Source organism: Alligator mississippiensis, chromosome 3 (genome assembly GCF_030867095.1).
Source record: "Alligator mississippiensis isolate rAllMis1 chromosome 3, rAllMis1, whole genome shotgun sequence".
NCBI lineage: Eukaryota > Metazoa > Chordata > Crocodylia > Alligatoridae > Alligator > Alligator mississippiensis.
Window position 1 is genome coordinate 44,029,050 of NC_081826.1, and position 12,103 is coordinate 44,041,152.

Consider the following 12,103-nt stretch of genomic DNA (forward strand, 5'->3'; position numbering starts at 1 on the left):
CTGAACAGGTTCAGGTCCCTTAGCCTCTCCTCGTAGGGCCTGCCCCGCTGCCCCAGATCATGTGAGTGGCCCTTCTCTGGACCCTCTCTATGTTGTCCACATCCCTCCTGAAGTGCAGCGCCCAGAACTGGACGTAGTACTCCAACTGTGGCCTGACCAGTGTTGCATAGAGGGGGAGGATCACCTCCTTGGACCTGCTTGAGATGCATCTGTGGATGCATGACAAGGTGTGGTTGGCCTTCGTGACTGTGTCCCCACACTATCGGCCCATGTTCATTTTGGCATCAATAATGACTCCAAGATCCTTTTCTGCCTGTGCACTGACGAGAAGGGAGTTCCCCAGCAGGTATGCTGCTGGTTCTTTCTCCCTAGGTGCAGTATCTTGCACTTGTCAGTGTTGAAACCTATCCTGTTCTCATCCGCCCACCCCTGTAACCTGTCTAGGTCTGATTGCAGCCTATTCCTCCCTTCTAGCGTGCCCATTTAATATTCATTTGCTAAAAATTAGAGGTGCACTGATACATCAGTCCAATATCGGATCAGTACCGATATAAAGAAAACTGGCTGTACTGGATATTGGTCCAATAATTTGGCCAATAAATGTCCATGCTGCATGCAGCTGCAGTGCAACACTCAAGCAGTGAGGAGCAGAGCTGGCAGTGTGGAAAGCTGCCTCCAGCTGGTAAGTCCGGTGTGGTGGAAGAGGAATGGGGAGGGAAGTGGTGTGTGGGGGTCAGATCAATGCCCCCCGCAGTGAGGGGGCGGAGGCAAGGGCAGGCACTGCCCCGCCTGGGGTAGTGGGAGGGGTGGACCATGGTTGGGGGGGGGAGGGGGGGGTCTTGGTTCCCACTGCTGCTTGCACCCCAGGAGGACACAGGGGGTGTATGTCCCCCAGATGTGCGGGGGGGATGGGGCAGGGCAGGGAAGGCTGGAGCTGGAGCTATGCAAGGCTCTTCTCAGTGGGGGCTGGGCTCAAAGTGGGCTCTAGCAGCACTTCGAGGATGCTGCATCCACTCCAGATTTCGCTGCTACTCCTCTCCCAGCGCTGCCACTGCCAGTTGCAGCCCTGGATCTTCCTGGCATGTGGATAGATGCAGGCCGTTGAGCCGGGGCTGCGCCAGGCAAAGACACTGGGAGCAGAGCGGCGGTGAAATCTGGGGTGGAGGCAGCATCCTCCCTGTGCCACTGGAGCCCGCTCCATGCCCAGCCTTCACCGAGAAGAGCCCTGCGCAGCCCCGGATGCAGCCCACCCCACCCTGCACAGATCCAGGGGGCAAATGCCCCTCCCATGCCTTCCTGGGGTCCAAGCAGTAGTGGAAGCTGCCCCCCCATGATCTGTGGCTCTGTCCCATGCCCCTCCCCCCCCCCCCCCCCGCAGCACCTGCCCCCTTCCTTGCCATGGGGGGGGGGGGGGGGTGTTGATCTGCTCCCCCACACTCCTTTCCTCCTCCTTCCCCTTCCACCACATCAGACTTACCAGCTGGAGGCAGCTGTATCAGAAATCGGATTGGTATCGGCCGATATGCCTCCTTAAATATCAGCTATTGGTATCAGCCCCCAAAACCTCTATCAGTACACCTCTACAAAAAATGGATAAACAGCTATAGACAGATTCTGTTACATTACGGGCAAGGGTCCAGGGCTCTCTCCCTTCTAAGGAAACACCCATCTCCCTTTAATGTAGGCCCACAGTTTCCCCTCCTGGCAGCCCAGTGGGACAGCTTTCAAAAGGATTAGCTCATGGCCTGGCATAGAACACTATGGTAGGAAGTAGGAGATGTAGGTTCAAATCCCTTCTGGGTAACAGGGGGTGTCTTACTCCCTGGGCACGTGCCCTAGCTACTGGACTAAATGTGGGGAGCCCCCTTTTTATTTCTTGCAAGTATATACGTACCTGGGCAATCGTACTTCACCACAGATAGAAACAGAATCCAAACTGTATGTACATGCCAACAGTTACACTTATGTGACTATGCAAGTTTTGCTTAGGCATGTAAAATTGAAACAAGATTTACCTCAAAGTTCTTTCTAATGAACAAATACTAATATAGCAGGGGTTAAACTACAACTAATTGTCACAAAATATATAGAGTAAGGACTCTGTGATTCGTAACTGCTTTATGGGCAATTCCTACCACATCTCTTTCTAAACACATTGCTTTTTTTCTTTTTTTAAGGAGAATCAATTATTTCTTATTATGAATAGAAAGGATACAATAATGTGTCGATCTGATGGATTCCGCTGACGAGTCTTTTCCAATTGAGACAACTGCTTAGCTTCTCGATTCTTTGCTGTTAAAGTTGCTTTTAAATCATCCTGCAAGTATATTTATAACAGTTTGTACATTTAAACAGAGCTACAGGAGTATGAAATATGTATGTCTGCATTTAAGTTTAGTCCATAAAGCCGGGATAAAACCTTTTGCTTTATATCAGAAGTGTCAAACATCAGATGTCCAACTTGCAGGCTGGATCTCGTCTGCAAGCTCATTGCTACAGCTGCCAGAGCCCACTGCTGTTAACACCACTTGCCTCCCCTACCAAGCAACCCTTGTTCACTGCTAGATATCAGGGTTTGTAGTCACCTCTGGCAACTAAGATCAGCATCAGGGAAAAAGAGAGGGGCAAGCAGCAGTGACACTAACTCCCGGGGGTTCTAAGTTGCATTGAAAAACAGAAGCTCCAGTAGCTATGGGGATTAATGCTACTACCACTGCCACCTGTGGGTCATACAGCTCATGGAAAGAAAGCCCTGTGGGAAAGCCCATGATACCAGGGCCATACAAGTTTTGGTACCCCTCTACCCAGGGCCACACAAGTTTTGGTACCCAGGCACTAAACCAAACCAATTTTTTACAGAATCATTCCTGTTAAACACTGAGCACCTACCAAGAGACAGGCATATATCACTGGGCCCTGACAGTGCTCGAACTCCATAGGTGGATCCACTGACATGTGGCATCTTCTAGAGGTTAGCTATTAACATCTATATGAAAGCCTCTATGAAAATTCTGTTAGATTACTAAAATGCCACCATTCCACAATCGAGAAACATGATTGTGGTTATAAGCCCACCTTGGTTCAGCAGCTAAGTGAAGGCAACAATTAAAAATAAAAAAGTGATAAATAACAACTGGAAAAAGAGAAAAGTAAAATAATGGGTAAAACTATTCATAATTCAGGGAGAAAAATCTAGAGAGAACAAGGTTAAGGACAGTAACAGTAAGTATATTAGAAACAAAAAGAAGTCCTAGTAATGATGCAGGCCCATTACTAGGACAGAGTAACACAGCTAATAATGATAGAAAAAAGGCAGAACTCTCCATAGGTATTCAATAAGTATTTTCTATCTGTTTTTGGAAGAAAAACTGCTGATGTGCTTCTATCATGAGGCTGTGTGATAAATTTCAAGAATTATAAAGTTGTGGTAAGAATATCTCACTCTAGGCTGCAGTAAACTAATTTACAAGTACCATCCTGCTGCGGAGTAAAAGACTCTGAAGCAGCACGTGTAGACCCTGTCCAGGCTGGCTGGTGCATGAGGGTGCTTCAGTGTGGGGGCTGCCTAATAGCTAGCCATGTGCTGAAGCTCCCTCATGCCCCAGTCAGCCCCTCTACCAGCCAGGGCTGCTCCAACCTGGCTCCACATGCCGTGCATGAATAAGCTCCGGAGCCGATTGCTCTGGAGTTGATTGCTTCTGGGAGCACATTCAAACAGTGTGCCTAGGAGCAAAAAAAATCTCTGGAGCAATGAGCTCCAGTTTATTCATGTGCACTAACTGCACATGTAGACACATCTACAGTCCATAAGCTTTTGGAGGGGGATGGGGGGGGGGGGGGGCACAGAAGGGAGGAAAGAGGGGAAGAGAGAGAGAATATGAATGAATGAATGAATGAATGAATGAATGAATGAATGAATGAATGAATGAATTGGAGGCTGTTTTAGATTATGAGACCAGCCCAGTTCAAAGAAAGTTAATCATGAAAAGGAGAGAGATTCAAAGGAAAAGCCATGAGAAGCAGAAGAATGCTGGACACAGAGGCCTAAAGAATATTTAAATTGATCTAAGCTAACTAAAATCCTCTTAGTCTGTGGCATGAATCTACTTATTTAAAAAAAAAAAAAAAAAAATCAATAAAAGGACAAAAATCTACAGTATCACCTAAAAACTGGGTTCAAATCATATCCAGTTATGGAAGAAGATTGTGGCAACCTGTGGAGCCATTGCATCTGGCCCACAGGGCTCTCCATACGTCCAAAAATTTGGCAGTAGCGGACTGGTGGTCATTAATATGTCTACCTTCCCCCTGCCAAAACAAACCCCGTTAGCTGCACAGTCGGAGCCGGCCACATCCCCTTCTCTCCCCCATGGAGCCAGGTTGGAGTCTGGCCACAATCTCTCCACAGGGCAAGGCCACATTCCCTTTCCCTCTCTGGGGCTGGGTTGGTGGCCTGGCCGTGCCTTCTTCCCTCCTGCTGGGGCTGAGTCACACTCCCTTCTCCCCAAAGAGCCAGGCTGGGGCCTGGTCATGTCCCTTCCCTCTGTGCAGGGCTGGGTTGGGGCCTGGCCACACCCCTGTCCCTCTGTGGGGCCAGGTCAAGCTCCTTTCCCCTGCCAAGCTGTGTTGGGGCCAGCCTGCTCCCTCCCCCTCTTTCCCCCCATGCAGCCAGATGGTTCCTGCCATGCTCTCCTGGGTGCCAGACTGGGAGCACTAGCTGGATCCGGCCCCTTGGATAGACCTGGCACTGCTAATCTGGCCTGCTGGGCAAGGAGGTTGGGCACCACTGATATAATACATATGTAAGCCAAGTTGGTACAAGTTTACCAGGCCCTGAAGTAGATAAAAGTGTTGCTCTGCCCATGTTTTAGCTGTTTTTCCCTCTGTTCTTGTGTGCATTTTTCTTAATTTCTCTCAAGGTACAGGATTGCTGTACAATGACAGCTACACACCCAGATCCAGCCATTCTCAACTAACTGTCTCTTTTCCCCAAGAAAAGACAGTTATACTACCTTTATGCTTTAAAAGACTGTCAACTATGGGGTTTTTTTTGTCTAATAATGCCATCATAAAAAAGGGAGTAAGGAATATTATTCAAATAAAAGCCATATGAACAATGTATTATGGAGTAAAAGGGAGAATGGATTTACCTTCAGCTGCTCTGTAATAATTGTATGCTTTCATCCCATGAAATATGGAAGCTAAACCATAAACTTTCCCCTCTTTCACTGAGGGCTAAACTACTTTCGTTTAAACTTCTATTAGTCATAGGGTAAGAACATGTACTCAGGCCATTACCACAGAGCAACTGATGCACAGAAAATTTCCACCCCTATTTACTCCCTAGTAAAACTGTTCACTAATTTTAAGGGCCACGTGCCTCATGACAGCAGAAGACAGAGTTCATACAAAAGTGTAACACATGTTAGCCAGATGAGACTCAGAAAATCTTAACACTATATGGGTCCAGTTTGGTGAAAAACAAATACAGCACCCTGGTGAGTGTCCAGCTTCACCTTGGCTACATGACAGTATGAAGAAGTATTTTCCAATAGATAAGTAACTGAAGAACATCTATCAGGAATAGACACTTCAGATAACTAGGCCCAGATAACTTGCACCAAAAAGTCTTAAAATATCATTCTAATACATTTTTGGATTACTAGGAAAATTTCTAAAGATGGAAGAGCATTAACACCATGTCAATCTTTAATAAATTATTTAGATTCTCCCTCTTCTTCTAGAGGCCAGTTATATTGATAGAAATAAACCTTCCAGAAGAAGCAGTCCAGAATATTGGTCTAAAATGCTGTGGGTTCTTTTTCTATGTGTATACCATTAAGTAGTAATGAAAAACTGCCTTTACTGCTATACTGCCTCTTTTGTGGAGTCTCATGAAAATCAATTCTCTGTCTTGTCCTATTCAACATCTGTATGTAGCCATTGTAAGAACTTGTTGAATATGGACTCAAATGCTGGCTCTACGAAGATGATACTCAGCTCAACCTCTACATTATATATGATTATATTATTATCACCTAAGTAGTCCAGTGTTCAGATTACAACAACAGAGGCATGAAAAACAGCTGGCTGAAGCTGAATCCAACCAAGAGAAATGTTATGGAGGTTGGCAGAGGAAAGCATTCTGAAGAGTTTGCATCCAAGAGGAAGCCTCTATTGACTGAAGGTGCCAGCCAAAAGCTGCCTATTGAAGTTTGCAGCTTAAGTGTACTCCCGGGCTCTACACCCACACTAAATTATCACCTAGCAATATCAGGGAGTAATGTTGTCTAATGTATCTGATTGCTTAGGATACCAGGAAACTTAAAACCATCCAAGATTGGCTGAAGTTATTCTCGACAATATCACTTTTAGGTTGGATAACAATGCAATATACTTGAGCATGAAGCCTTCAGTGCTCAGGAAACTCCTGTTGGAACTTTCTCTACGTCTTCTTATAGACATTTGCCACTGTATAAATAACACAAAACCTCACAATCAATCCTCTTTGTTTCTTCATATATATCCCTTAGATTTTGAATCAAATTCAAGGTCTTTGCCCTTAATTTCATGATGCCCAATGGCTTGTGTTCAGGCCATGCATTAGATTTTCTAAAGACATATAGTATTCTTCACTTATAGGGCACACTCGAACTTTCTAAGATAAGGGTACAGCTGCAAAGCTCTTCTATGGAGGAAACAGGTAAGCTTCTGAAAGAGCTTCAAGTGAAGTGAACTTTCATAGGAACAAAAAAACTATAAAAAAAAATCTTACCACCTTTCCGTTTAATTGAAGGGCGCTTTTTTGACAGAGTAACTCCCTCTTCTCTCTCGTATGTATAAAAAAATACAAAATAAAATATTCTATTGCATATGATTCTCCCTCGAGGAAAGGATGCAAGAAAAAACGTGTGACAGATGATAATCAACTTGATACTGGAAAGAGCTCAGATACCTGAGTGGTGATCCTTGTATAAGAAACTGCGTATAACACTATAGAGTATACCAAATATGGACTGTTCTGTATACATGCGACATGGCATCCTATGTAGTACACTCTCATGAAAAGCAAACACCACTTTACTATGAAAAAAAAAAAATTATTCTTGCTTGTGTCAGTACACAAAAAAAAAGACATTAGTGTACTTCTTATGAAAGTACCTCAAAACCCCAATTTTTTTAACCTCAGAAATTTTAAAGAAAATCATAGACTCCAAATCATTTATACTTCCCCTTTTCATGCTGATAGTCATTCCAGAAAGGAAAGGATACTGGATATTACAGATCTATGTGTTTCAGCCAGGAGCTTCTTCACTAGTAATTACTAACAAATATGAAGCTTGCTTGTAATTCTAAAGGGTTTGGGATGTTCTTATATTTCCCCATTTGTTTCACTCATAACTTTTACATTCTCTTTTTAGTCAAACTCCTAAAAGTATCATATAAAACACAGGGCACTTAATTTAGAAAATGCAGTCTGCCTGAATGTATACAAAGCTATGCATCAGTTGTTAATCCTTTGGGGAACTGGACTCCCTTTCCTCAATTTCTCTCTTCAACCTTATCTGCTTCACTTATACCCAGCCAAAATTCAAAAGTATTCTTGAGTCACTTATTTGTATTTTTTTTACACTAACCATTTTAATAAGAAGAACACATCAAATTAGTTTAGGTTAATGATATTCATAAAGACATAAGAATATACTGAATTTTGAGACTAAATACTGTACACCTAAATTTACCTACCCTTTTAAGTTTTACTATGGTCCCATAACTTTTCAGAGGTTCAACAACTTTGGCTTCAAGCCTTTCAACCTATAAAAAAAGTCAAAGAATCATTTAAGTCCTTCATACATGAAATGCACAGACCTATTTATTTACTTATTAGGTTTATAACCTGTTCTTTCTAAAAGGCTCAGAGCAGCTTACAATAAACAATCCACTTACGTATAAACAGAAAGAAAGATTATGCAAAATGTTGATTCTATTTTACAAGAAGTTTAATTCATAATCACTGAAGACAGAGGTTTTAAAGCCTTTTGCAAAATCAAAACCAGAAACGCTGAACAAAAAGTGATTTGTACCTGAAGAGATGGGTTTAACTTATTCCTGGTGTAAATTCTTTCACTTCAGTGGCACTAAATCGGGATGAATCAGGCCTGGGAATTGTTACTGGATATATGTGCAATGTTAAATCTCAAATTCTACAACTCTTTTTTTAAGAACTGAAAAAGGAAATCTATTTCTTTTAAATGTATTTGGTAGATTATTCAATTATTCTTTCCCCTGAGCAATTTAAGAGATTTCTTGAAAGGCATGGAAACAGCAAACTATGTAATGAATATACCAAAACTATTGTGCTAATACTATTTAATGAATTAACAGATACTTATAATTGTGATGTCTTAAACCTGTCTACAGAGGAAAACAGCTGAAAATGGGTAGGTATGTAATGGATTAAGACTTCTGCTTGTCAAACAGTAATTTTGTCTGATTTATTAACTTTTCCTTTTATTTCTCCATCTATTTGTTTATTTGATTTCCCCATGAGCTCTTCAGGATAAGACCTGTCTTATCCAAATGTCTATAACAAAGCATACTAGAACCTGGTCACTGGGCACATCTACATGAGACGCTACATCACTGTAGCTCGTTGCTGCGGCGATATAGCATTGCCAGGCACAAACCATGACAATGATGCTACTGTGAGGTAGCAGCTAAAAATAACCATGCGGTGACAGGACTGGGCAGTAACGCTGGCAAGTACTAAATGACTGCACAGTAACAACTGTGCAGCCAGCCGCTTGTGTAGACATATCTACTAAGTGGTACCCATTATAATAAAATATATCTGCTAGCAGCAAATTCCTGGGCTGTCGTATTTATTCCCTCATTTACAGTGACATTTTTTGTCAGACCATATTTGCTTCTAACATATCCTTAACTTTGATGCAGTCACATAACTAAGGTGGGATGATGATGGCAGCTGCCCTGGAGAGGTTGCGGGGGGCAGTGGAAAAAAAACGGCCACCCTAGCAGCCATGCAATTGTGGTGGCAGCAGCCAGAAGCCACCACTGCTCTGTGTGGCAGCTTTTTTAGGCACCCAGCCATGTCATTACATCTCTGGTTTGATGGAACACGTTAACATTTCAAGTAAAATAAAGAGAGTGTATTGTATGCAGCCGAGTTCCAACTCCATGGCAGTCCAGATAGAGTTCAAGTTAAAATAAAAATATGACCAGCAATTTTTAAAAAAAGATATCACAGAAACAAGACATACTGACAAATCCCATGGCAATTAATAGTGCACAACGCTTAAAATGAAATAAAAACTGCTTACTAGCCATGTGACCCAGATTTGATACTATCAATCATCTCAACAGTTCCAGATTAAAATCTGATATGATTTAAATATACATTGGTAACCAGACCTTCTAGAACAGAAAATGTTTAACCTGATCTTTACAGATCTGAATCCTATCTTCTCTTTGTCTCTGAAATTTTCCTTTCATTCTTCCCCTTTTCCACTCAAAAGAAACAAGATGTAAAACTTGAGACCTGCAATACTCCCTTATGAAAATGTTTAAAAACTGAAGGGCTATTTTTATCTTGTTTTTCTGCTGCTTTTATGAAGTAAAAGAACTTTAGTACCTGGAACTGTAGTTAAAGAAAGAAACCAGTAGACCTTACAAGGAAATGTCACTTTCTAGTACTGTTATTATATAAGAAAGCTGCTGTTTAAACTGATCACCAAAATAAGGGAAATTGAGATTATCATCTGATTTTTTCATGCAGAGATGGAAATTACTTAACTACTCTTGGATTCCTTTTCTTTGGTTTCCTTTATCTATTTGATATTTGTTTTGCCCTGCATCTCCTCAGTTAACTATGGGAATAATGGAAACTTATTTGAATGGAAGAAAAATTATTCTAAGGACTAACTACTAAGGGCATTTCTGAAGATCCCAAAAGATGTCTAGACATGAAGTCTTCATTGAAATAATGGATTTATAGAGTTTAAGGCCAGAAGAGATCATTACATCATCAAGACTGACCTTCTGTCTATCACAGGCCATTATATTTCACTGTATTTCATTTACCACTGTATTGAGTGCATTCATTTATGTTTGGCTCAGTGTAAGCAAGTCACCTACACACTTATGGAAATCCCAGTAGATATCCATCTACATCTTTAGGTTTTAAGTATCATTAAAAATATGTCCTAGATACATTGTGAAAGGACCATATATAGCATTTGCATTACCAATTCCTTTTAGTGAATAATAAGAACCAAACATCTGAAACCTAAACTTAAAAAAAAAAGAATTGGTGCTATATAAAGACAGCTTGAAAGGTTTCCTTTAAAAAAGGTTTTTCCCCTCTAATTGTTTTTTTATAAACATCAAGGATATCAACTAACAGATTCCTCTTTCTAATTAAAGTGCTTCTTGGTGTTTCAAGTAAGTGAAGTGAATGGTTTCTAAGCCCTCTAGTGAAGGGACAAGGATACCCTTAAAAAAAGTGTTTTCATTAAATAGGCATTAAAACAAAACAGTACGTGCAAGACTATCTGAATAAAAATCATTTCCACATTCAATTAGGCCTCAATTCTTCAGTCCAATCTGCAAAAGTGGACTTTTCAACAGATATAGATTCAATGATGTCAGTGGAGCCCTAGGCTAACGCACAACTGAAGACCTTAGTTAGGTTTCTTATTCTTGATATGTTTGGTGTTATAAACCTACTTCTTTTCCAGGTTTCTATATATTTAAAAAATAGCAAAAGAAAAATTACTTAAAAGCATATCTGGACCTTCTCTGTGCTATAAGGAACAGGGGTATGTCCAAAAGAAAGCAACTCTTATGTTGCAGTTCACCTTTAACACAACAGTAGTTTTGTTTAGGGTGAATTTATGTAAATGAAACAATATGATCTAGTGAAATATAGTCTGATTAGCACAGTTTTGAACTAAGACCTGGATCCTGAAAAATAAGGATGTTTAAACTTTATACACACATGTTATCCCACTGACACCAATGTGACCATTCACATGTGCATAATTAACCTGCCTAATTCTTTGCCATGTGCCCACCAGATCTCTGTATGGGGTGAGGGCAGGTTGCCCACTGCAAGCTGGGGCTACTGTCAGTGCTGGGCTCTTCCCAGAGGTGGAGTTGAGCTGGGGCTGCGCTGGGGGCATATGGCAGTGTTGCTGGGGGAGCGGGGAGAGAGGCTACAGTCATCCCAAAGTTCGCCACAGCTCTCCTCCCTGTGCTGCCAGTGCCAGCCCTGAGCACAGCCCCAGCCTAGTGCCCCTGCCAGGAAGAGCCCAGTGCCATCCCTGGTTCCAGCCTGCAGCGGCAGCCCAACTTCACCCCACACACAGATCTGGGGGCCACACACCCCCAATGGCTCCCCCAGTGGTGTGCATAGTGGCGGGAACCACATCCCTCTCCGCGCCCCCCGGATGAGCCGCTCGTAACTCTGTCCTGTGCCCCAGCTGTGCAGTGCCTGCCCCTGCCCCAGCCCCACTCCCTCCCCTACCACAGGGGCCTCGCTTTGCCTCCTCCACACACCTTCCCCCTCCCCCTCAGACTTACCAGCAGGACTCTGCTCTGCAAGCTGCTGGGTGGCTACATGCATGCTGTGACTGCGCGCGTGCACATGGCATTTATTGGGAACATTATTGGCCACATCAGCCAAAAAAAGCCAATTGTCAATAATGTCAATTTTCCTTTTATTGGTGCTGATATGATATGGACCGATGTATCGGTGCACTTTTAATACAAATGTCCTGATCAACAGATTCTCTTAAAAGGATGACAGATTGTCATCTTAGATACTTGCTAGATGGCTCAAGCCACAAAACCAAGATGCATATTTTATTAAATGTAACCTATGGCCTAATAATATCCAATGACTTCATCTCTCCCCTCCACTGAAGATGCAACTCTCATACTGTAAACATACATGTGAGTAGTTCTCCTGATTTCAGTGAGACTATTCACAACACATGCTACTGGGGCTTAAGCCTCTAGTGAGGTAATTTGCAGGACAAACTGTGAAAAGTTTGGGGCTTATTTGGCTATATTATTTAGGCTT

The 12,103-nt window shown here is 42.4% G+C and overlaps 1 protein-coding gene across 2 annotated transcripts in view; it reads right to left on the minus strand.

The window, feature by feature from the left end:
• Window positions 1–12,103, minus strand: part of CIBAR1 (CBY1 interacting BAR domain containing 1) — a 43,448-nt gene that overhangs the window by 23,776 nt on the left and 7,569 nt on the right. For both annotated transcript variants that reach the window (XM_059723880.1, XM_059723881.1), the window contains exons 3-4: window positions 7,747–7,815; window positions 2,216–2,317 (exon numbers count right to left, since the gene is read on the minus strand). In XM_059723880.1, coding sequence (XP_059579863.1) covers window positions 2,216–2,317; window positions 7,747–7,815 — 171 coding nt within the window. The remainder of the gene's footprint in view (window positions 1–2,215; window positions 2,318–7,746; window positions 7,816–12,103) is intronic.